Consider the following 27,242-nt stretch of genomic DNA (forward strand, 5'->3'; position numbering starts at 1 on the left):
CTATGCCTAATTAACACAGCAACTATAAAATGACCACAGCAGATTTATTGACATTCTTTACCATAGTATGGTTCAAAAACACTATAGTATTCACTAAAATTACTATAGTACTTTTCATCAGGTGTGCCACATTGTATTTTCTCTTTGCTGAACAAAATTAACTGAATAACTAGTAACCAGGAAGAAAGTTATGCAATGCTTGAATATGGCCAACAAAGCTGACGGAACCGATAAAGAGCAGAGCTGTCGAGTGAAAGCAAGAACTTGAAGCTTTTCAGATGCTCACAGTCATTATGAAACCACTGAATCAAAACAGAAGGATGTTAAATATAAAATCAAATAAACTGCAGTGAGTCTGTAATGTTTAAAGAGAAAGGAAAGGTAAACCCTGTAAACACCATATGCTCTTAAATACACAAAGGTTGATCTAGCTCATGTTATTTGCATTCATATCTTGTGTCAACACGTCTGCATACCTTTCACATTGGCTCAGACCTTTTGACATCTTTTCTCTATAAAGGTGACATCATCACTCCCTCTGTGTATTAATAATAACACAGAGCTTTATGTTGCCATGGACTGCTTTCTTAAATTACAGCACTGACTGTAGTGACAACCTGAGAGCTCATGGCTGCTGTTAAAGCCCTGGTGGGCTGACAGGGAACTGCAGCTGCTGTGTTAAATGCCTTTTTTTTCTCTCTTTTCACTTTTGATCCCTGAGCTCACACATTCCGATCATTCCAGGCGCGCTCAGTTATTTATGAGAGCCGAGCGCGCGCCTACAGCTCATAACCAAAGCAGAGCGCGCACCAACAACACGACGAGGAGATAAAACACACACAGAAGTAGACTTTAGTTGGATTACTCGGATTATTACACATGCCATTAACAGAATCCGCGTGGAATGAAAGTGTTGGTTGGTAAGATAATCGTTTTTATAGACATTTAGTTTAATCGTCAAACGCAGCGAACTCAGTGCCTCAATCGACAGTAAACTTTAATATATAACGCTTCAAATGAAACACCGATTCATTCGAATCGCTCTTAAAACAAATTGTTGTTGTTTTGGTAAAGTTAGACGAAATTTTTTGCGTGTTTGAAGCGTTTAATTCGCTGACGGCGTGTTACAGTAATGGACATTTCACACTCGAGCTTCTGTGAGCGCGCGACTTTCTGTTGGGATGAAAACTATGATATGAATTTGACTGTAATGTTTATGATAAATACATTGAATTTGCACAGTTTTGTCCATATTTTGGATATGCTGTTATATATTAATTTATTTCAAATGCTATAGTTATGTTAAATGTATAATACATTTGTGTAATTTATGTGTGTCTGTGTGTACAATGCATATGAATAATAATATCGATTATGTATTATTAAATAAGGGACTAAGCCGAAGGAAAATTAATGAATAAATTATATATTATTAGTATGTTTAAAAATAATTTAATTATTTATAACGCAAACATTTAGTATTCTTCTTATTAATAATGTCATTGATTTTACTGTTGTGGTATGATTAATAAATAATAATGTTATTATTATTAATAATAATAATAGTTTCTATTATTATTGTTATTATTTTCTATACTGTGCAAAGTGGATCTACCTTTCCCAACCATAAACAAGGCTAACAAGCTTTATTAATGGAAGTTTATTGAGTTAATTTTGTCATATAAAGTATTTAGTTAATGTTTTATTGTTTAAAATAAATAAATATAGTATTTCATTTAACATAACAAAACATTTGTATACTGCTGCATATCTTATTCTGCTTTATCTTAAAATATGGAAATAAATATTACATCACTTTTTTATTTGTATGTTTGTTTGTTTATTCATAATTATATGTGTTATTATAAATATTAAGTGGATTAATTAGATTTTTTGTTTACATTCTTTTCACTCAGCAGGTTCAGCTCAGATCATAAATACTCATCTTCGTCAAATAAAATGAGAGGTGAAGAAGCATCTGGCACTGTCCTGCACAGACTGATCCAAGAGCAGCTTCGCTATGGAAACCCTACAGATGCCCACACACTCCTGGCCATCCAGCAGCAGGCCCTGCGGCGAGGAGGAGGAGCAGCGTCTTCCTCACAGTCTTCATCTGAGAGCCTCAGTCAGGACGAGCCCCAGTCTCCTCAGCTATCGACCCGCCAAGAACCGCAGGGTCAGGAGCACCAGGTAGACTACCAGCACTCGGAGAACTACACCACATACCCACACCACCAAGAGGAGCTGCCCACGTATGAACAAGCCAAGGCACATTCTCAATATTTGGCCTCCCAGTGGTGCCTCCCACACCGGGTCTGCTCACTACAGGGCAGTGTGACTGTCCAGAAGCCTTGTGAGGAGCAAGACACCTGGGATATGAAGCAAGGCCATGTACGGTCAATCAGTGACCGGGTTCTGCATTTTTCAATGGAGAGTGGTAAAATGCCATGTTCTGCCAGCTACCCTCAAATCAATGGATACCATGCAAACCAGCACTTACAATATAACCCGCAAGGAATGGAGTACAGCAAACTGGCTCCTTATACCGAATACCCCTTTTCAGCGGAGTTTGAAAACGGCTTCAAAGCGCCACCACCATTTCATTCCCAGCACAACAGGTACAGTTCACTCATTGGATTTGGTAACACACTTTATGCATTTCCTGCAGCTCTGACGAACTTTGTCGGATGTGTCATCATGACTAACAGTCGATGTTATGGCTGAGTATGCAATACGAGACATGTTGATGTAGTTTGTCATATGTCTGTACTAGCGTACTTAGATAAACTGAACATCGTTGGGTTTTTTTTTATCTAACCTGATTTTTTTTATCACTTCAGACTTCCAACTCCAGAGGTTTGCCACCGACTCTCCACGTCTCCCCCTGCTGGCAGGGAGGTCAACGCTTGCAGTCGCAGTCAACTGGAAATGCTCATGAACGAGAACAAGAGACTCAGACAAGAGCTGGAGGGACAGACTGAGAAGGCCCTCAAAATTCAGAAGGTACATTGACTCAGCTGTAAACAAAGGTCATAATATATAAAGAGTTTAATCCAGGGGTGCCCACATTTTTTCTTACAAAGAGTCAAAAGCCAAACTTGATTGAGGCTAGTGAGCCGAAGGTAAATATAGTTGCCATGGGTGATGTCCTAATTTATTTAATAATATTTAAATATTAAAAAACATTGCTTTATACTAACTAATGCAGTATATTTTTTTACATTTTATAATAAACAAAAACAATCTCATTTATAACAGAATGACACTAGTTTTTGCCTTGATTTGCTCGCCGATGTCTTCTGCATAGTTCTCTCTCCATCAAGTGACGGTATTCACATTTTTACAAATCAGATTCATTTACCATATTTAATTAAAATATTTCATTTCAGTTTGCTCTTTTGTAGCTCAGCAATAAAACAAACAAACAAAAGAATGTTATGTTAAATTAGAAATGACGATCTCTTTGTTAAAGGCATTTTCCCTCATCATTCTCACTCTCATCTCAGATGGGATGGTGGGGCAAATCAAGGGTTACAATGGGCAAACTTTGGCCAACGGGCTCTACTTTGGGCATCTCTGGTTTAATCAGATGACAATGTGTAGATGTTTCCCTGAAAGTTTTGCATCACATACTTTACTTACATACATAAAGTGAGTAATAATGATTGTTTTTTAAAACAATAGAGTTATTTTTTAAGATAGCAGTGAATGAGTGTTATGGATATATTGTGAATAAAGTCATGGCTGAAGTGCATTATTTGACACGATATGACTTATTGAAAATATAAAATGGTTACCACACAACACAAATATTAAAACCAAAATATTAGTATTTATAGGTTTCTTTTTAGAGTAAAATTGGTTAATACCATCTGTTTACCAGAAAAATCATTCCTGACAGTGAGAGTAAACAGCAATACAATGTTCTTAGGCTTAATGACTTATCCAAAATTGTCTTTTCTTTTTCGCTCATACATCATCTTATATCTCAGCATAAGACAATGTGTGTTATGGATGAATCCAGACCTGTTATCTCAGCCCGTACAGAGCATTAGCATAACTCAATGAACATAATGTACCATAGCTACACAAAATATGCTTAAATATTATTCCGTTGCACTTCACAAACTGTAGGCTTCCACACAGATGAACATTTCTCCTGCATGAGAAGACTTTCTTTGACAGGAATAAGTGCATCCCTCATACTTCATTTAATAAATGATAAACAGCTTTTACTTGGTGCTATAATCAATGGAAACACATTGAAGAGTTTTGACACTGCATTTACAGTGCTCAGCATATAGGAGTACACCCCTCACAAAACTCTCATTTAAATTCATATTTTCTATAGGAGGCTTTACAACATTATATTTGTGCTTATACATTAGTTAAGTCAGTACTAAATCCAAATCTGGAGCTAATCTAACAAAATAACTGACAATAATGGTTCAAAAATTAGTAGCCCAAATTAATATATTAAGGAAAAATATTAAATAACATTTTCAAATATTGCAAAAATCAAGAGAAACAAAAAATATATACAATTTTATTGAAATGTTGCAACTTGTAATTTTTTTCTAAATAGGTTTGGTCACTAAAATATTATTTTAATAAATATATCTGTTGAATAAATCTGTTTTGAACATATTCATTTTCAAAACGGGGTGTAGTCATTTATGCTGAGCACTGTATTGTGTGTAGTTATCCTAAATAAAACACAGCTACTGACCAATCAGCATCAAGATTCAGAACTGTACATTTTCACTTATTCTGTATGCAGTATAAGTGAGTGATGACAACTGTTAAATGACCAGGGATATAGGAATCCAATTAAAAGACCGTTTCATAGCTTTTCATTTGCTTTGGCCAAACTCCAGAAGGCAGTGAAGTGTTTCCATTAGATTACATCAGTGCAGTTAAGCTGCTTCATACTGAAAGAATGATAATTGCACAGGTTTGAGCGTTTACCCATCAGGCCACTGCCTTGTGTAAACATGCCTGGGATGATGGAGTCATGCTTAACGCCATCCTGGTCTTTCCATCTGGCACTCCTGAACACCTTCTCTGTTTTTAACCACAACCCAGAACCACATTTGAGTATTTCTAAGACCATCATTGTCAGGTCGACACACATTGACATGCCATTTTTATATTTTTCCACAGCTGGAACAAGAAATCCAAAGGATCTCCGAGGCCTATGACACTTTGATGAAGGGCTGTGCTAAAAGAGAAGCTCTGGAGCAAGCGCTAAGAAATAAGCTGATGGCGGAGATCAAGCGGCTACAGCATTCAAGCGTTCAAGCGGCCAAACAAGCTGAAGCTGCTGACCAGAACCAACACGCTATAGAGAAGCTCCATCTGCAGAGTGAGTTTGACAACCTCTATGCTTTTTAATCCAGAGTCGCTCTGGATCTGTCGAGTCGTTTTGCTTTAAGAGGGAGCATGTTTCCAATTAGAGCATTCCAGTTCAGGAATTCCAGTCATGTAACGATCTGAAAAGAGGATTAAATGTCAGATTTGACCTCTGCTTTATGCCTGGGGTCAGTTAACTTCTGCCAAACACTGTCAGCACCCTCGTCTGCTGCACATTGACAATTAATAAAACTCCTTGCTGCCTTGCACTTCATGTTTGCTGATTTTGGGAAGAGACAAGGTTTTAGGTAATACTCTGAAGCTCTGAGATGTGGGTCAAAGGGAGAGTGGGTCGCTGCCTCTGCATTCCTCAAGCGCTTGCGTAAATGAGGCGCTCCGGACTTTTTTGTGATTGAATTCCTCTTGTTATGAGCAGGAAGTCAATGGGGAGTGGTGTTGGACTGCAGAAACATTCCTTCAGACTCTTTCTCACGTCCTCATTGAAATTACTAAGTCCGTTATGACTGGACACAATTTCTTACGCACTGAAAACACTTCCGCATTTGGATTATTCTTTTATCTGATGAAAATGCAGCAGAGATTGCATTCAAGTTATTCAAGTATTGCATTTAAAATTCTGTAATAATACAAAATGTAATAATATAATATAATATAATATAATATAATATAATATAATATAATATAATACAGCAAGAAGGTCGCTGGTTCGAGCCTCGGCTGGGTCAGTTGGCATTTCTGCGCGGAGTTTGCATGTTCTCCATGCGTTCGCGTGGGTTTCCTCCGGGTGCTCCGGTTTCCCCCACTGTCCAAAGACATGTGGTACAGGTGAATTGGGTAGGCTAAATTGTCCGTAGTGTATGTGAGTGTGTGAATACGTGTGTATGTGTTTCCCAGTGATTGGTTGCAGCTGGAAGGGCATCCGCTGCATAAAACAAATGCTGGATAAGTTGGCGGTTCATTCCGCTGTGGCAACCCCAGATTAATAAAGGGACTAAGCCGAAAAGAAAATGAATGAATGAATGAATGAATAATATAATATAATATAATATAATATAATATATTCATTCTTTCATTCATTCATTCATGTCATTTTGTAATATACTTTTGTAAGTGTATTATTTTTGTGTTAAATAATTTTTTAGGCAAAACTATTAACTTTCTAGTTTTCATCAAATATTTATTATACAAAAATTATTCAATTTTAAAATAGCTCAATTGCTTTATTATTTCTCAATATACTAAAGATTATTTTATAAGTTTTATTTTTTCAGAATTTTTTAACATTTAAAACTTTTTTTATGTTTTAAGAGGCACTGTTTCAGAAGTTATTAAATAAAATATGTTCCAATATTTCTAACTAACCAAAGGCTTTTATTATTAATCAATACAGTACAAATCAGTTTAATATAAACAAAACAGATAACATTGAAATGCCTCCCAAAAACAAACATCCACAAACATCCTTATATAAACCACAAACTGCATTCCTTTAGCTCTCTAAAAATCTGCTCCGCTCATCTATGAATTGAATTCTCAAATCTCTTGTTTATCTTATTGTCTGACAGATGAAGAGCAGAAGCTGAGGTGTGCGTGTCTGGAACAGGAGGTCCAGCATCTGCGAAACGAAGCAGAGAAGCATCAACGCAGGAGCGAGGCCTTGGAGAGCACACTGAAATCCACACAGGCCCGCAGTCAGCAGCTGTGGACAGAGCTGCAGAGGAAGAGAGCGTATGTGGAGAAGGTGGAACGTCTGCAGGGGGCTCTGACTCAGCTCCAAGCCACCTGTGAGAAGAGAGAAGGGTTGGAAATGCGCCTAAGGACACGGCTAGAGCAGGAACTGCGGAGCCTCCGAAATCAGCAGGTACTGAGACAAAACACTGCTTTGTTTTTAAACTCTTCCTGCCAGCAAAGCTAAGAATAGCTCAAGACTTACATCAAAACAAGCTCACGCTTTGATCTTCTTTGTCCAAAAGCGGCAGTCTCAGCCAGTCGGAGGAACATCCCACGTGAATGTGTTCACACTGCAGGAGAATCTGCGGGAGAAAGAGGAGCGCATTCTGTCCCTTGAGGCCGATAAGACACGCTGGGAGCAGAAATACCTGGAGGAAAAGACCATGAGGGAGTTTGCTATGGATGCTGCTGCCACTGCTGCAGCTCAGAGGTAAACTATCAGACCACTGTCACATTATTTAGAGGTTTTTTGAACCACTTTCTAATTGATATTCCTTCCTAAACTTCATAGAGACACAACCATCATTAACCATTCACCCTGCCATTCCTTCATTGAGGAGCTCCCATCAACTGAGTACAGGAACCAGGAGGTAGAAAACAGGTCAGAGAACTGCCCTCAGTAAAACCAGCTGAAAGAGAACTTTCTCAGAACATTCCTTAGTTTCTGTAAATGTTTGCACATTATTAAAATAATGGTTTAGAAACATTCTTGTAACGTTGATGGAAAAACCTTATTAGAACATTAATATAATATGAATGGAATGTTCTAATAATGTTTTAAACAATGTTTTGAGAACATTAATATAACACGAGAATGAAACATTATGAAAATGTTTTGAATAACATTATTATAACCAAAAACTCCAGTTCCAGTTAATACTGGAGATTTTGAACATTCTACGAACCTCGCACAATAGCGATTGTAGAACTTACTAGGAATGTTTTTGACTCATGCTTAGAACATTAATATAATGCAGATGGAATGTCCTAATAATGCTTTAAAAACGTTCTGAGAAGATTAATATAACATGAGACTGAAACTTTATGAAAATGTTTGGAGTAACTTTCTAAGAACATTCAAGAATTAATGTTGTATAACTTATTGGGAACGTTAAGGGAATGTTTTTAGAACGTAAAATTGTTAGCTGGGAAATTACTTTTTGATTGTGTTTATTGAAGCAATTTGTATTTTAAGATTGTTCATCATACTCATGGTTACTTTCATTTTTAGGATACGTGCCCTGTATGCCCAAATCCTAGAGAAGGACACAGTGATTAGCATCCTGAAGCAGAAGCTTCAGCAAGAGCAGAAGGGACAGTCAGGTGCCCTCCAACCAGCTACTGCTGACTTCTCCATCACCAGCTCTCATTCAACACCTGCACACACTGCCCAGGGCAAAGGTCAGTGTCTGAATGCCAGCATTAGCATTAGTGTTTGTGTGTGTTTACTAGCCAAGTTAGTGTTTTACATACATTAGAATAAACATTCACTGCTAGCATTTACAAGCCAATTTTTTACTAGCCAAGTTAGGGTCAGACTAACAAATTTATTTTGGTAGTTATCATTTACTAGTTAAATTAGTGCCTGACTAACATTAGCATTAGCGTGCCTATGCCCACTAGTACTAATATTTACTAAATTATTAAGATTTACTTTGTTAGCACAAGAGCTAATTGCTTGCTAACATTCCCGTTTGACAATGTTTCTGGTTGTCACTATTGTTGATAGCTAATTTGCTTTTACTAGATAAATTTGGTTTAAGCTGGACATAGCTGGTTTTGGCTGGGCTCCCAGCCTAACTAGGCTGGTCAAGCTGGTTTTAGCTGGTCATCTTAAAGCCTGACCAGCTTAGACCAGGCTGGAAATGGCTGAAAACCAGCCTGGAAATGGTCAAAACGCTTTTAAAACCAGGCTGGTCGACCAGCTAAAACCAGCCAACCAGCCTAGGCTGGTTTAAGCTGTTTTTTTCAGTAGGGTAACATTGGCATTAGCACTGACTAATTATTGTTATTGTCTAATTAACGTCACTTTTACCAGTTAAGTTAGTGTCTGACTTTAATTATCATTACTCTTTACTGGTATATTTCTAATGAGTGACTGGTAGAATTAGTTAGAATTTATTTTGGTAGTTAGCATTTACTAGTTGAATTGGTGCCTGACTAACATTAGCATTAGCATGCTAATCCCCACTAGTACTAATATTTACTAAATTATTAAGATTTACTTTGTTAGCACAAGAGCTAATTGCTTGCTAACATTACCGTTTGACTAACAATGTTCCTGATTGTCACTATTGTTGATAGCTAGTTTGCTTTTATTTATAAAAGTTATTGTCTAATTAACGTCACTTTTACTAGTTAAGATAGTGTCTGACTAAAATTAGCATTACTGTTTACTGGTATATTTCTATAGTTCTCACTGGTAGAATTTGTTAAAATTGTAACTAACTGATACTAACTAATCAATTTATTTCCAGAAAGGAGCCATTTCAATGACCAGGCGGCTGGTACGTTACATTCCTCGCATGCCCCGGTAGAGGCCTTGGCACACACAACAGATCAAACCCCTCACACAGAGCCCAAGCCCAGTGAGTAGACTTCAGCTTTTTTTTCGCATATATGTAAAGATATTAAACAGTAAAGAGTCAATGTTTACTTCACCCAAAAATGAAAATTCTATTGTTATTTACCGTCATTCATCTTCAGAAGACAAATGAAGATATTTGAGATGAAATCCTGGAGCTCTCTTATCCTCCACAGACAAATCTAAAGATGTTCAAGGTCCAGAAAAGGAACCAAAAACATTTTCAAAACATTCTGTGACTTCAGTGGTTCAACTGTAAGCATACAAAGCTCCAAGAACACATTTGTGCAGCAAAAAACTGATGATTTTGTTCGCCTATATCTTCTCTTCCTAGTAAAGTTTCCTACTTAGGATCAGCACTGCAACACAAAAACATTGTAGTGCTCTTCGTAAACATGCTGCCCTGATGTGAGAGACATAGGCATCGTTTTTACAGATTTTTGCCGCACAGAAGTGTTCTTGGAGCTTCATATGATTACAGTTGAACCACTGAAGTCACATGCAATGTTTTGACAATGTTTTTGGTTCCTTTTTATGACTTGTAACACAGCCTTGCTGTCTATGCAGGATGAGAGAGCTCCCGGATTCCATCTAAAATATCTACATTTGTCTTTTTAAGATGAAAAAAGGTCTCAAATGATTGCAACCACATGAGGCTATTGAGTAATCAGTAACTATTAAAGATTTTTGGGGGGGTGAACTACAATTTAAGCAAGCCATGTAACAAGAGACAGTTTTCTGAAATCTGAAAGTTGCACTGGTTTATTTGTGTCACAGATAACATCCAAAAAGCACCATCTGCTGTGGACCTTTTCAAGGGCCTGGATGATGTGTCAGCAGAAGCAGTGGAGATCTTCATCTGAACACTTGGACTTGCAAGATAACCATTGAGTGACTCAATGAGGGAGATTAAATGACACCACATCAAGATGCCGTTGTGAAGAAAGAGTCCAGCTACATAACAGAGCTGCTCAAAAATCTCATGTTAGAGAGGAGCTGAGCTTCTCTCTTAAAACTACATCTCCAGTCTGATATGTTTTGACAAACCGAGACTTTAGCTGCTGGTGAGAATCCTGCAATATTTGGTATTAACTACAGTCCTGCACTGGAAGGCAGGAACAAGCTCCTAAAATGTCCTCATTGTTGCATTGTCTCTCCTCTGAAAGGACCTGTGGTAGCTTCACCACATTCCAGTGCCATTGACTTCCAGGCCGAGGCGCTCACATGTATCTTTTCCACCCCACCTTTATTGATTGTCATAAATGGTTACATTTTTCTCATGTTTTTCTATTTATGGCTGCTACGCCCTTCAGCGAAGTTATTCTTTTACAGTGCATTTCATTTCTATGATCAGGCATGCTTAACATTGTCACGTTGTGCGGGACAATAATATGACGTAGACCCGAGAGTCTAACAGAACTCTGTCAATAGGAAAAACAACTGTATTACGCTTCTGTATATTGTTTTTTTAAAATGTCCTTGCTCTTAATGGCGCATTTGCTGGTCAAGGTGTCATTTCAAAGTAAATAGTAATATATATTTTTTGTATGATTATTTTGAGCCGCATTGGAATGTAAAGCTGAGGAACTGATGCCAAAGAGCATTTCAGTAAAGTTGTGTGTTCAAAACACACAGTCAAGGGTTGACCTCTTTTATTTAATCCAAAAAAGATGTGAATGTTCTGAAGCATTTCATAGGCCACCTTTACAATAAAGCTATTAATATATACACGTGTGGGACTGTCGATTTGTCTGCAAATATGCCATTCGCACAGCAGTGCATGCTAAAAACATAAACGTATACATATGCCACATATAGAGGAGACATACATTTATTACTATTAAACTATCTACATGCTTTAAATTCAAGAGTCTTTAAATAGTTCTTGCTGCCTTAAATTTTTTTAGTTGAATCATTTAAACTTTTCCAATCCAATATCAAATGAAAATTGTTTAGGGGTAGCTTGATTAATGGATCAGAGCTCTTTGGGTAAGGGATTCATCGAAACAAAGAGCCAAAAAAAAGTCCAAGATGCACAAAAAATGTGGAAAAATTATATAAATAAAATTTTTATAAAATTTGTCACATTTTTCGAGTGCCTTGGACTTTGTTTTAGTTTTTTTGTTTGTTTTTTTACTTTTCTAGTCATCTCAACTCACATCGAAACAAACTGACCAAAAATATTAATTAAACTTAATTAAAAAAAGTAACGTAGGTGACGTAACAAAAGCATTTGTTGTTAACAGTGTATTTACAGTACTAAATATGAACTAAATTAACAGATTAATACAGCTTGAATTGCATGTACTTGTGTAACTTTCAAAGGTGTGTTCTCATGTAGTTTGCGTTTGGAAGATTTGGACGTTCCCCATTAGTTGATGCATCGGCCATCTTGGAAACATATTAGAATTTTCCATTATGTCACAACAAAGTGCAGCCTCTAGTTTTAAAATAGTTTGAGATTTAAGTGAAAAAAAATGGAACGATCTTTTATGGGGATTGATTTAATATTTATGTTTTTGAAACAATCGTAACGTAATACCGTTAGCTAACACCTTATTGTTATTTGCGTATTTTGTATTTTATTTAATCAAATGTTTAGGTCTAAAGCAAACATAATAATAAATGCTGTAATATATAATTTATTAATTATGTATGTCAGCCTTGTTTATAGAATGGGATTGTTACTTCTCAATTGACCAAACTGTAGATAAATTTACCCATTTTAATGAGTTAAATGCAGGACTCTTTTTATTTTAAAAAAATGACCGTCAAAAGTGTAATAACAATGCTTTTTTGACAGATTACCACTTGAATAACAACATTTTACAGCGAATACTATGGTTTACCTATTTTAAACGATCATTAAGTAAAAGTCCATCTATTAGCCCAATGACGAAACTAACAGTTTTCAAGAGTTCAAACTTAGATATTGCTTGACGCTATTAGCAGGTTTGGCATACTGTCCTGGCAGAGAACCCTGAGCTCGGAGATAATTGAGCTCAGGGTTCCGGCCTGATCGGTGAGCATGTAAGGGGAGAGCTCCCCCTGGTAAAGGAGGAAAAAGGGGGAGATGGGGTGGATGGGGGATTATTCAAAAAATGAAGATAAGAGAGTAATACTAGACAGGCTATTTATAGTGAATTTGGATTAATGCGATTGGCTTACTAATGATTACAGATGGAAGTCCAGCTGTGATCAATTATATCACACGCTCCTCTTGAAATTAATTTGTGAAACTTCACTTTGTTCAATCCACTTAAATTTGTAAAAACTAATAATTTAACTTATTTCCTTCATGTTGTCCAAACAAAAATCGATTGTGTGGAATTCAGCATTTTTTACAGTGTATTATTAGTAGTAGTAAGCTTAAATTTCACAAAGGCAACGTTCGCCCAAAATGAACATTGTGTCATCGTTTACTCCTCAACTTGTTCTAAACCTTTGACTTTCTTTATTCTGTTGAACACAAAAGAAGTTATACTGAAGAATGTTGGGGGAAAAAACGCCACCGAATTCCATAGTATATTTTGTTCCTATTGATGTCAGTGACTACTTTTTATCCCAACATTCTTCAAAGTATCTTGATTTGTTTACAACAGAAGAAGGAAATGTTGAGGCTTTTATATTAGAAATGATCTAATCTTTCTAAAAGGATTGGAACAACTTGAATGTGAGTAAACAGGGAGGAGCATTTCATTTTTGGGTGAACAATCCCTAAAGGGCTGCCAATCGTATTCTGCTGCAGTGTAAACGTGGCCTTTGTGAAGCCCTTGAGAGATTTTCGTTGGTTATAGCAAGTCCCATCTTCTGGTTTCCCCTCCAGTTTGACACATTCCTTGTTGAGTTATTTCTGTTTTTTTTTTCTTGCACATACATTCTGAGAAAGATGAGTAACTACACATGAATGCCTGTGAGGGACATTCCAGCACTCATGTTTCACCACAGAAAACTATTTCCCTCAGGCTCACCTTTATCCACGTTCTACACTCCGACTTCTGAAGTATTCAGACAAACATTCTGCCTTTCATAGATAACAATGGATAGCCTGCTTAAAGCTGACTTACCCAAAACTGACTAACCTATCTGGCCTCCTGTTTTACTCAATACTACTGAATTACTTCCTTGGTGTAGTCACATGGTGCTGACGACATCAGTATTGTTCCCAACAAAGATGCAACTGTACGAGTTTTTAACTGTAGCAAACTGATCTTTTGCACAGTAATGAGAGGCATTTCAGTCTCGCAATACTTATGAGGAAGTTTTTTGGGCATGATCTTACTGTAAATCTGTTGTTTACACACGTCTCAAAGCATGCTGGTGATCAGCGGTGTGAAAACTTGCCAGTTTATAGATCATAAATCATGGAGTTTAAAAAAAAAGCTTTTGTGAAGGTTTGAAGAATTGAAGGTTTGAGAATGTCCCTTCAGTCCAAAGACATATAATCACTTTAAAAACTCTTATTAGTAAAATGTTAACTTTATATTAAATTTAAAATAAAACAATCCATTTGTGCTCGACATTCTCTTCTTCAGATTAAAATAGTACACAGAGCTCATATATCTAAAGTTAAACTAGCTCAAATGTTTCCTGGTGTTAGCTCTTCGTGTAATAGATGCCAGGCTGCTGAGGGTACTTTAATGCACACATTCTGGATTTGCCCTAAATTAGAAAACTTTTGGAGATATTATTATTAAATAAAGGGATATTTCACCCAAAAATCAAAAACTACTCTCTATTTACTCTCCCTCAAATGGTTCCAAACCTTTATGAGGTTCTTTCTTCTGTTGAATACAAAAGAAGATTTTTTGTAGAGTGTTGAGAGCCTGTAACCATCCACGTCCACAGTAGAAAAAAACAAAACTATAGAAATCCATTTCTCCCATAGGTTTGAAACAAGTGAAGGAGTAAATAATGAAAGAATTATAATTTTTGGTTCTTTAATAATGCACAGTGAACTAATACAATCGGATGATGAAACATTTTATGTAAATAAATGTTTAAATGTTGATAAATGCAGTGATAAGTATTGTTCATAGTTATTATTAGCTTTTTTAAACTATAATCAAAATGTTTATTAAAATAAAGAAGGATTATCAACTGAAAAAACACCAAATAGATTTTTTTTACTTGCATTTTAACACTTTTTGAAGCATAATTTATACCTCGTAAATGAACCAATTAATGACTTAATCGCAGATGGCAGTTAAAATAAAGTGTCTGAGCGAATTCAGTAATGAAGGTTTTGTTTATTATTTTAATTATACTTTATATTTAGCTGAACTGATGAAGTCAGTGGGAGATTCACAATGTTTATCAGTAATTAGGTCGTAATGGGACCAAAAAATGTAAAACATTTTGATATCATCATTGGAAAGTAAGCTAAAGCATTGTAGGAACTTCACTATCTGGTATTTCACACACAAAAGATTATTATTAAAGATTATTGAAAGTATCTTAGGAATTCAGGTCTTATTTTTAACAATAGTGAACAATAAAGATCATAATCAAAGACATTACTACCATAGTAAACATGTTTCCAATACTTGAAAAGTTTTACTTATCCAACAGGTAAACCTTTTACTCTAAAATGTATTTAAGTTTACTAAATTGTGCTATCCTCTCTTACATGAATGAACTAGAGTGTCCTCTATTCAGAAGTTAAAAAGGGTGTCTGAATAATGTTTGGTTTGACAAATTGAAAGAGATTTTAGGGAAGAATGTAGTTGTTTAGAATCCAAAGTAGTTCATTTCTATAATCCTATTCTGTTTGAAAATGTGTTTCAATATCGGAGATGTGAGAGCCTGTTTATATCTCACACCCTTACCATGGACACTCATTCTGGAATCTACCTATGGCTCTGCTGTATGTCTAGAAATAGAATTTTATGTATCTATACAAATATAATTAATTTAGAATATATTCACAGACAGAACTATGACTAAGCCTGGATAAGACTATAGTTTAATTAGGATATTTAAGTTATAATAGATGTATTGACGGTAGTGTGTAATGTTTGTTTTTTTGTATTGTAAAAGTGGTCTGTGTTTGTAGAGATGATAGTGTTCGATGATCAATCTTAAAGGCTTTATAAACAAATTCCCGGATGTATTATTATGTAGGTAGGACAGGTTTAGTTTTGAAACTTATTGTTTAACATGTTTTAAGTGTTAACTTTTTTTAAATAAAGCCAAGGCACTGTTTTACTTTTACTCTGTATTTAAAGAACTAAGAGTAAAATTTCTGTGTTGGAAATTTAAGAAGCGTTCAATAAAGTAATTAAATTGCTTACAGAGTAATTAGAATACATTTCAGTCAAATACAAATTTAATGATGTGATTAGAAATTACATTTTTTGAAGTAACTTACCCAGCTCTGTCAATAAGAGGAGAATGGTAGATAAAATTATATTACAAATGAGTCATTGAATTGTTGAATTCCTTTTAAGAACTTTTAAAGGACAGTTTCAGCACATTCCCTTTCAAATACAGAGCTTGAATCTCTGTCAATAAGGACCAACATGCTGGATTTATTACATTTTTGAGCAAAGTTTATATACAGTTGAAGTCAGAATTATTAGCCCTGTTTATTTTTCCCCCAATTTCTGTTTAATGGAGAGAAGATTTTTTCAACACATTTCTAAACATAATAGTTTTAATAACTCATTTCTAATAACTGATTTATTTTATCTTTGCCATGATGACAGTAAATAATATTTTACTAGATATTTTCAAAACACTTCTATACAGCTTAAAGTTACATTTAAAGGCTTAACTTGGTTAATTAGGTTAACTAGGCAGGTTAGGGTAATTAGGCAAGTTATTGTATAGTGATGGTTTGTTCTGTAGACTATCAAAAAAAAATAGCTTAAATTTAAAACTAGCCGAAATAAAACAAATTAGACTTTCTCCAGAAGAAAAAAAATATTATCAGACATACTGTGAAACTTTCCTTGCTCTGTTAAACGTCATTTGGGAAATATAAAAAATAAATAAATAAATTCAAAGGGGGGCAAATGATTCTGACTTCAATTGTATGTATATTGCATTTTTTCAATGATCATGTATATAAAAAAAGAAAACCAAACACGGAGAATCTCAAAAACTCTTTTTTAAGAGGAACTACTTTTTCGCCATTCATTCACATCTGCAGCTGACGTTAGAACAGCAGAAACCGTTGCTACTTCACCAACGTCACTTTAGAGCTAGTATTTGAATGATTCTCCTGCATAATGTCTAAAGTGATGACAAAACAGGTAATTTTGCTGACATTTTAAGATTATAAGGCTAAACGGCATGAAATGCCATCAGTCTACAGAAATTTCCCAGTATTTCTCTGTTGCAAACAGGAGATCACCATAATTAACCCTGAAAAAGACAAAGCACAACAAACACGACCAGATTACTATGCTATAAATACAGCACTACAGCATACAATAGAGAGAGATCGACTAAGAATGTCACTTTCCTTTTTATAATGATTTGATCAGCTGTAGTTTTAAATTACGCTGAGTTTTTCTCCCCTTAAGGACTTATTATACGGTCTCTGTCACTATCTTGTGACAGAACGTCAATCGTCTTTGCTCTGCTCAGTATGACAGGCTGATGGCCGCCAATGTGCTAAATCTCCAAAACTACGAATATTTAAAATAGGCACTATCCTTATAAATAAACTGCATAGGTACAATCTAAACAACTACATTCTTGCCTAAAAAAGAATCCAAAAGTACATTATGTTGCCCAACAGCCGCAATATTTGTCAAACTGTAGTCCTCTGCTTGCTGCCACACGTGTGGGTGGAGTAATACACAAGGGTGAAGAGGCTGTACAAGTGCTGATATTACTTTAATATATCATGGCTATCAGCCAATCAGATTCAAGAACCAGACAACTGTTGTGTGTGTGTGTGTGTGTGTGTGTGTGTGTGTATATATATGTATACATGTATATACACATACACACAGTTGAAGTCAGAATTATTAGCCCCCCTGTTTATTTTTCCCCAATTTCTGTTTAATGGAGAGAAGAGTTTTTCAACACATTTTTAAACATAATAATTTTAATAACTCATTTCTAATAACTGATTTATTTTATCTTTGCCATGATGACAGTAAATAATATTTTACTAGATATTTTTCAAGACACTTCTATACAGCTCAAAGTGACATTTTAAAGGCTTAACTAGGTTAATTAGGTTAACTAGGCAGGTTAGGGTAATTAGGCAAGTTACTGTATAATGATGGTTTGTTTTGTAGACCAGTGGTTCCCAAGCTTTTTTTGCCTGAGACCTCCTTTTTCCTCAGAAAATATTGTAAGGCCCCCCTCCACATTTAATGATATAATCGCTCATATAGGTTTGCAGTAATGATGACAAAAAAAATTTGTTTTCAAACAAATGGTATGTTTATTACTATATCTAGATATGTTTATGCACAAATAATAGCCTAATGTTTCCCAGAGATGGGTTGCAGCTAGAAGGGCATTCGCTGCGTAAAACATGTGCTGGATAAGTTAGTGGATCATTCCGCTGTGGTGACCCCAGATTAATAAAGGGACTAAGCCGAAAAGATAATGAATGAATGAATAATAGCCTAATGTAAAATATAATAGCAAAACATCAGTAGGCCATTTGTAACTGAAAAATGTAAACCATTGGTCTTTAAATTGGCCCTATTTAAAATTCAATAACAAAAATATCAGTATTCACAATGATGTATAAGGGAAAAAACCATTTGGGTGTTTCATAGGTTTCATTTGCGACCATCAACCCGTTTTCTCAGAGGATCACAAACTGACAAAACATTGCTGTCGCCCTGATACACGTTTTATGTATGGAGAAAGTCAGAGCATTGCAGTGTTTGGGTGTTCCGTGTTTGTCTGAGAAAATTGAAAATTAGTCTTACCAAAACGTGAATATTCCATACATGTTGAAGATGATCTGTCAATTCTTGTCACGTGACTCGCGGTGCGCTCGCGTCGCGGCCCGGGGTTCATCGCTTGTGCGCGCAAATCGCTTGTTGACAAGTGGGTTGCGAATCTATTCCGTGGCAGTTCGCTGGTCCTTCACTTCGCCTTTTTCCCTTAGCAACGAAACTTTCTAAAGACGTCTGTTTCTACTCATTTCGCTACTTGTGGGTTAAATTTTGGTGTTCAAGTGACCGAGACGTAGGCGAGCTAATTTTTCAAAATAAAAGACTTTTCAAAATAAAAGATCGGTCAGACTCAGATAATAAATAAAACGCAAATAATGAATGATTTCTTGCGCAGGTTGGTAACAATTGATCCACGGACCGGTGGTTGAGGACCACTGAGCTAAGGGATAAAATGAACTAACGCAACATGATCATTCTAATTGTCCACTGCTAAGATTTTTTTTTTTAAATATGACGCGATCCCCCACAAAACTCACTTAAGCCCCCTTGTGGGCCGCGACCTCCCTGTTGGGAACCGCTGCTGTAGACTATTAAATAAAAAATTAGCTTAAAAGGCTAATAATTTTGACCTTAAATTAGATTTTTTTTAAAAACTGCTTTTATTCTAGCCGAACTAAAACAAATAAGACTTTCTCCTGAAGACAAAATATTATCACACATACTGTGAAAATTTCCTTGCTCTGTTAATCATTTGGCAAATATTAAAAAAAAAGAAAAAAAAATTAAAAGGGGGACTAATAATTCTGACTTCAACTATATATATATATATACATAACATTAGAAATATTACATACAGTGATGGATATTCATGTCTCAGACTCAGTATCGGAACATTTTAAGCACAGTTTATAAATCCTAACAGCATTGCCATTCATCCTGATAACAGAAAAAGCAGCAACAGCAGCAACAGCACTCCATCATGTGGAAGAGTTCATGGCCCTCGTCTTCATTGACATTATTCACATATGCTTCCAATATTTGCAATAAACTGTCTTCCACCAAATCACATTTTAACAGTCAAATGCAATGACGACACTGTGGCACTGGACCTTCATACCAGCACAAGAACAAACTTGGCTCCAGGTGAGCTTATGTAAGCAGAGCAAATCCTCTTGTTTGGAATGAAAAGGTTTAGCGTTTTTATGGTTGTTAGAGTCTGTATGGGAACCAGGAAACATGCGATACACTGCAATCCATCTTGTTTATATGTGCAGTGGAGGCCTTTTCCTCCTCACAGACAAAAATGCTGCCAACATTCCTTCGACTTTTGAGAAGCACTTGACATTTTTTAACCTTGTTTTTTTTTTTTTTCTCCTCAAGGAACAAAATGGAGGGCCATGGAGCAATTCAAGGTCACATTCCTAAAGCCTGAAATGTGGAACGCCAGCAAATGTGATTTTATATTTGTTTGAGTGAGTGCGCATGAAATCTGCTTTACAAATCTGAATTATAGTGGTTGGGAACACTGATGTAGTTGAAAAAGTTTAGATGTTAGGTAGATTTTGGGTCAGCTGAAAGAAATAATATTGAGAACCCTATTAAAGTGTTTAAAAATCCTTTCGTCCTTTACTCACCTTCATGTTGTTCTGAATTTAGAGGGAGTTTGTTCATCTTTGGAACAAAAACAAGCAATTAAATGGTTTTTAATCTAATTTATTACACAAAATGTTAGTAATTAATTGAATTAATCATGAAAGATATTGCATATGACATTTGGCTGAGAAATGACTTTCCCCCCCAAACTTCATTAGATCCAAAGTCATTATTGTGTTAAATACCAACAAAGAAACTTTACAAAAAGTATATGTACAGTAAAAGAAATATTTTTATTCATTCATTTTGTTTTCAGCTTAGTCCCTTTATTAATCAGGGGTTGCCAAAGCGGATTGAACCTCCAACTTATCCAGCATATGTTTTATTCAGCGGATGCCCTTCCAGCTGCAACCCATCACTGAGAAACATACACTCTCATTAACACACATACACTGTGAATAATTTAAACCACAGGAGAGGGCAAATTCTTCAGCAGAATAGTGCTCGTTGTGCTCTAGGATTGGCCAGCCCAGTCACCAGATATGAACGTTATTGAGCATGTCTGGGGAAAGATGGAGGAGGCATTGAAGATGAATCCCAAAAATCTTGATGAACTCTGGGAGTCCTGCAAGAACGCTTTCTTTGCCATCCCAGATTACTTTATTAATAAGTTATCTGAGTCATTGCAGAGATGTATGGATGCAGTCCTCCAAGCTTATGGGAGTCATAAATATTATTCATTCTTTTTTCACTGCAGCATGACTTTATATTCCATACTGTACATTATTTCTGTTAAGTAACAAGACTTTTGTCGAAGCAAAGTCAGACCTTACTGTCCTAATTAAATAATTAAAAATCAAGGCATGATCATATTTTATTTTGGTAAAGTAAGTGTAATCAAGAGGTCTTTGCCTTCCATACTGTATAAGCCACTTCTGATGCCAAATGATCAACTAGAAGTCAAGTTATTATTTACTGTTCCTAAAACTTGGATAGGCGACAAGACTTTTGTCAGGTAGTGTAGTATTCAAATTTTGTCATGGAAACTTGAAGAGCAAAAAGCAGTGAGGTTCATTCTTGCATGTCAAGCTGGTATGATTGAGCTTTTTATGTTTATATAAGCATAAAACTTCTGTTAATCAAAAGAAAAATATTGTTTCTCTTCAAACTGCTCAATTCAGGTGGATTTATTTTAGACTTACACTTTTTCCACTTTTTTTTGAAGTGTAAGAGTTTAGGGTGAATAGACTTTCAGTGGAGTGACAAAATTGTTAAAATTATCTTCTGAAGATGAGGCAAAGACACAAGGCTGAGTGAATGACACAATTTTCATTATGGAATGAACTAAGGCTTTTATTTTGATGAATTTGCTCAGCTTTATTAAATAAGAGGCTGTCCTGTTCAGTGTCTGACACATGTTGTTGGGACGTGTTGTGTGCTCAGAGAGTAGATTGATTACTTCAGCCGCATGCGTTTCAGCATTGATTGATGACTGGATGGAATAACCTTCAGTTTGGACTCTCTCTGACTGATGGATCAGAAACACGCTGCAAGGGGAATGATTTAAAGCAGCCTTCCCTTCATATTTGTTCTACACCACAAACCTTATGAGAGACCGAGAGCAGTAAAACTACAAGAAGCCACACCGAGGCTTTACTGTGATGTTTGTTTTTTCATGGTTGTACGAATGACAACATTTTAAATGCTAGTCACGGTCATGGCTGCATTTTTCAGAGCTGCTGTTTTCAAGTCTCAGCACTTGGCCACCATTGCCTTTGCCGGGTCCTTTGTTTAGGAGGAATGCATTAAAGCACTGCTGATCAATTAATTCTGGCGTGAGTAGTATCACACATAAGAATACACTGGAAAAAAAACTGCCTGTCCCACAACAAATCAGACTGAGTCCACTCACTTTTAATGATACTGAGTAATAAAGTAATGCACATTAGAAAGGTTTACATAATTAATGCAGAGGCTTTTAAACTATGATGAACTATATGGAGGGAAACATCACACTTTACAACATACACTTATTTAACAACACACTTTACATGCCAATTTGCACATAACAGCTGCACATATAACGTTGTATATAGTAATAAACATGTACATACACTTGTCAATCTGTATATTTGCACTCACTACTTACTTCTATTTTTTAAAATATATATATAATCTGTTTTTTGTCCTGTCTCTGTTATCCTGTTGCACTGTAGAAGCTCTGTCACAAAAACAAATTCCTCGTATGTGTGAACATACCTGGCAATAAAGCTCTTTCTGATTCTGATTCTGATTAGTTAATGCTAAATAATTTATTTACTAACATAAATTAAAGAATGAACAATACTGGTACAGCATTTATTCATTTACTAATACTAATAAACTTCATAATAATTTAATATTAGTATAATTTACTGACAAACATTTACTAATGCATTATTAAAATTTAAAGTTGTGTTTGTTTACATGCATCGAGACTTAACAAATATGAACATCGATCTATTATATTCATTAATGTTAGCAAAGTTTGAAAAATACTATAAAAAATTTAAGGGCTGCACAGTGGTGTAGTGGGCAGTACAATCGACTAACAGCAAGAAGGTTGCTGGTTCGAACCAGCACAAGTCCAAAGACATGTGCTATAGGTGAATTGACTAAGCTAAATTGGTGTATGGGTGTGTATGGATGTTTCCCAGTACTGGGTTGCAGCTGGAAGGACATCCGCTGCGTAAAACCTTTGCTGGATAAGTTGGCGGTTCATTCCGCTATGGCGACCCCAGATTAATAAAGGGACTAAGCCGAGAAGAAAATGAATGAATAATAAATGTAATGTACATTCTTCATTCATATTAGTAAACACAACTATTATTAACTGATGGAACTTTATTGTAAATATAATATCAATAAAATACATATACATCACATACAATAGCTGATTACTGTTATCATTAATTATCATTATTACATTATTATTGTTTGATTATATTGTTTATTTTGTCTTAACATGAATAAATTACATGTTAGTTTTTAATTATTTATTTATTTTACAAAAGTGCTTAAGTAAAATGTCATTTTGGTTTTATCCGATAAACATGATGACATTTCTTTCATATTTAAGTCGAAATGTTTTTTTTTGTATTATTAATATTAGATAATATATAAGATAATATATACTGTACATGCATAACATCTCATTTTGCTGTTTCCATACAATAAAATGTACAAAAATCATTTTATATACATAGAGAGCATGTAAAGAGCCTATATTAATGTTGAAGATAAAAGAATCCATGCAATAAGTTTACTTACTGGCCACTTTATTAGGTACACCTGTCCAACAATTTCTAATCAGACCAATCATATGGCAGCAACTCAATACATTTAGGCATGGAGACATGGTCAAGAGGATCTGCTGCAGTTCAAACCGAGCATTAGAATGCGGAAGAAAGGCGATTTAAGTGACTTTGAACGTAGCATGGTTGTTGGTACTACACGGGCTGATCTGAGTATTTCAGAAACTGCTGATCTACTAGGATTTTCACGCACAGTCATCCCTAGAGTTTACAGAGAATGGTCTGAAAAAGAGAAAATATCCAGTGAGCAGCAGTTCTGTGGGCGCAAATGCCTTGTTGATGCCAGAGGTCAGAGGAGAATGGCCAGACTGGTTCAAGCTTATAGAAACGCAACAGTAACTCAAATAACCACTCGAGGTATGCAGAAGAGCATCTCTGAATGTACAACACATCCAACTTTGAGATAGATGGGCTACAGCAGCAGAAGACCACACCGGGTGCCACTCCTGTCTGCTAAGAACAGAAAGCTAAGGCTACAATTTGCACAGGCTCACAAAATTGGACAATAGAAGATTGGAAAAATGTTGCCTGGTCTGATGAGTCTGGATTTCTGCTGTAATATTCGGATGTTAGGTTCAGAACAACATGAAAGCATGGTTCCATCCTGCCTTGTATCAACGGTTAAGGCTGGTGGTGGTGTAATGGTGTGAGGGATACTTTCTTGGCACACTTTGGGCTCATTAGTACCAATTGAGCATTATGTCAATGCCATAGCCTACCTGAGTATTGTTGCTGAACATGTCCAGGTTCACTGTCCTCAAATGGCCTCCACGGTCACCAGATCTCAATCCAATAGAGCACCTTTGGGATGTGGTGGAACGAGAGATTCGCATCATGGATGTGCAGCCGACAAATCTGCAGCAACTGCGTGATGCTGTCATGTCAATATGGACCAAAATCTCTGCGGAATATTTCCAGTACCTTGCTGAATCAATGCCACAAAGGATCAAGGCAGTCCTGAAGGCAAAAGACGGTCAACTTCGGCACTAATAAGGTGTACCTAATAAAGTGGCCGGTGAGTGTACGGATGAAGTAATGTTCATAATTGAGCACACTGTAAAAAATTGCTGTAAAATTTACAGTATTGCTGGCAATTTTGGTTTGTATAACTACAGCACAGTTGTAATTGTTAATTTACAGTATGCTTGTAAATTTATCTGTTTAAACTGTAAAAATTACCAGTAATACTGAAAAATCATCAATATAACTGTTAAACTTACAGGCACACTGTAAATTAATAATATTTTTACAGTGCACTTGTGAATTTTACAGTATTTCTGGCAACCAAGATTGCCAGTAATACTGTAAAATGTGAAGCAATGTTTTACAGTACCACAAACAGATTTATTTTATCAAGGTTTAAAGAGTAAAGGAGCTTCGAAGTGCAGGTTTCAGCTTTTCAGTCTGGTTCAATGATACTCAATGACATTATAATATCAAAAACATGAGGCTGAGGGCAAAAGAATGGATACATTTCAGTTTTAGGCATGACATGAACAAAACATTTTGGTTTTTTTTCCCTCTCCCACAAAGCAGTGTTGTGTTTTTGACTTCTCCAGGCTGCTGTGTTATTATTTGGTAATAGTGAGCACATGGTGAAGTGTGCGTCAGGGCCAAAAGCCGTGCTCTACACTCTATTATAATGATTGCTGTGGAGTTTTCGTGCTGGATTTTCCAGTTTTAGCACAAGGCTTTCTTTCAGTTTTATGGAAAGGCTGAATTGCTGGTCAAGAGGCCAGGGCTTGAGAGAGATATTTTTGGTTTAGTGGAAGAATTAAGCAGCAAGAAAAAAATCCCAGAAGCCAGCACATGTTTCTGGGGATTCAGAAGTTTATGCAGTTGGAAATAAAATGCTTTAAGAAGTAATTAACCATACACTATTAATTAAATGGCTTTCTGTAGTGATTCCTCAAAAGGACCATTCAGTGAACAGTTGTTGAAACAAGCATTTTTAAGAGAGTGTAAAGAGTCTTTTTCCATTATAAAGAAACTATTGTGCAATGGAAAGATTCTAGGTTTTTTTAAGCTCTACATGGCCTGGCATCACATTACATCACTGAACTGTCACATTAATACACACTCCTAGCCGTATTGTTATAATTGGTAACATCCAATGGAGGAAAACATGGTTATTACCATATAAGTTTTGTATTACTTATGTACTAACAAAATAAAGGAGGTGCACTTTAATGTATACACACTTGTTTAAATATTGTAAAAATGAGTGTGAAGACATTTGTCACTTGTTTTTTTTTTTTCATGCATCATTGTTATCATCATTGTTTTGGAATGATTTAAGCTAATATTGCTTTTCCAAGGTTAATATGAGTGGTCATTTGCACCTTAAGGACATTATTTGTTATTTTGAAAACCAAAACAGTTCAGAACATGTGTTTTATGATATCTTTATGCACCCACCTGATTCTAGACATCTTATTTCTAAATTTGTGTTTATTTGAAAGTTGTTTTACAGTATCCTCTATGGCCCTGTTTACACTGCCAGTTAAATGTGACCCAATTCAGATTTTTTTGCTAATATGTCACAGAGATCGGATCTGTTCTATGATCGTGTAAGCACGAAAAAAACGCATGCTTTCAGATATTCAGAGATCAGTTTCAGGCCTCCTTCATATGTGGAAATAAATCAGACTTAAATGGGACATGTGACAATGCGACTATCATGTAAACAGGCAGATCAGATTTATTGAGGCATTCCGTTTTGTGCATCATTATGGTGGCTTGAGTAAGCCAACATACTGTTATACTACATAAACTTATTATTCTTCTATCTTCTTCTTCTTCTTAGACTATTTTAAGAACGCACCTCCTCCTAGACTGTTCAAACTACAACCACCAAACTTACACCAAACCTCCAAACTGGTCTGAAATAAGTTGCTATATCTTATCTTATAACTGATCCGACTAAGGGTTTTCCAAAAACTGTCCTGGAAAATTCTGAAAAGTCACCGTGGCCGTGAGCATTGCTGGCGCACACCTCTCAATAAAATCTCATCTCAATGTTAAGCTTATTTCACTTAGACTACCAATCTGCCAATCACTGATGAACTTTTAACTTACTAGCCTCACCCTAACAACCACTTACAGCACCCTAGCAACTGTCTCATAGACTTCCATTGTAAAAAACTGCCAATGACTTTACATTGAACACACTAACAACATACCAATTTATGCTAACAATATACTTATCCATACTAGAAACATACTAACAAACTTACTAACATACTATTCATACTAGAAACATACAAAATTAGCAACCACCTAGCAACCACTCAGAACACCCTAGCAACCACCTAGCAACATCTTAGCAACTGCATAGCAACACCTTAGCAACCATCTAGCAATGCCTTCGCAACTGCCAAGCAACCACTAAGAACACCTTAGCAACCACCCATCATCCACTCTAAACCCCCTAGTAACCGCCTAGCAACATCAAGCAACTGCCTAGCAACACCTTAGCAACCACATAGAACAACCAAACAACTGAGTAGCAACGCCTTGGCAAGCACCTAGCAACCACTCAGAACACCATATCAACTGCCTAGCAAGAAATATGGCAATCCATACTAAAAACATGCTAACCTATATGTAGTTATAACTGTTTCAAACCTCTTAAACTACTTAAAACCTCTTAAACTTCAAAGCTATACTTCAAACTTTCAGCCGAGGCATTCCAAGCCACCATAAAGTTTGTATACGAACTTTACTTCTCTAGTT

General features: G+C 35.9%; 1 protein-coding gene across 3 annotated transcripts; it reads left to right on the forward strand.

The window, feature by feature from the left end:
* Nucleotides 1–788: 788 nt before the first annotated feature.
* amotl2b (angiomotin like 2b) lies at nucleotides 789–11,416 on the forward strand. Of its 3 annotated transcripts, none has more exons than XM_056475031.1 (10): nucleotides 789–920; nucleotides 1,917–2,618; nucleotides 2,841–3,003; nucleotides 5,164–5,365; nucleotides 6,939–7,234; nucleotides 7,347–7,534; nucleotides 7,616–7,705; nucleotides 8,336–8,505; nucleotides 9,582–9,692; nucleotides 10,466–11,416. In XM_056475031.1, exons 1-10 carry the CDS (start codon nucleotides 880–882, stop codon nucleotides 10,549–10,551), a joined length of 2,049 nt encoding a protein of 682 aa, XP_056331006.1. In that variant the 5' UTR covers nucleotides 789–879; the 3' UTR covers nucleotides 10,552–11,416. The 3 variants fall into 3 exon arrangements, with proteins under 3 accessions (XP_056331006.1, XP_056331013.1, XP_056331022.1); XM_056475038.1 differs by having other exon boundaries at nucleotides 1,920–2,618; XM_056475047.1 differs by having other exon boundaries at nucleotides 816–916.
* The last annotated feature ends 15,826 nt before the right edge of the window (nucleotides 11,417–27,242 follow it).

The sequence above is a fragment of the Danio aesculapii genome, chromosome 2, assembly GCF_903798145.1.
Source record: "Danio aesculapii chromosome 2, fDanAes4.1, whole genome shotgun sequence".
In the NCBI taxonomy this organism is placed as follows: Eukaryota; Metazoa; Chordata; class Actinopteri; order Cypriniformes; family Danionidae; genus Danio; species Danio aesculapii.

Excerpts from the sequence above, each read along its gene's own strand:
- amotl2b (XM_056475031.1), top strand. The coding sequence starts at position 880 with ATGCCATTAACAGAATCCGCGTGGAATGAAAGTGTTGGTTG. Across the intron at positions 3,004-5,163 it reads AGGCCCTCAAAATTCAGAAG|CTGGAACAAGAAATCCAAAG; the intron begins GTACATTGACTC and ends ATTTTTCCACAG. Across the intron at positions 8,506-9,581 it reads ACACACTGCCCAGGGCAAAG|AAAGGAGCCATTTCAATGAC; the intron begins GTCAGTGTCTGA and ends ATTTATTTCCAG.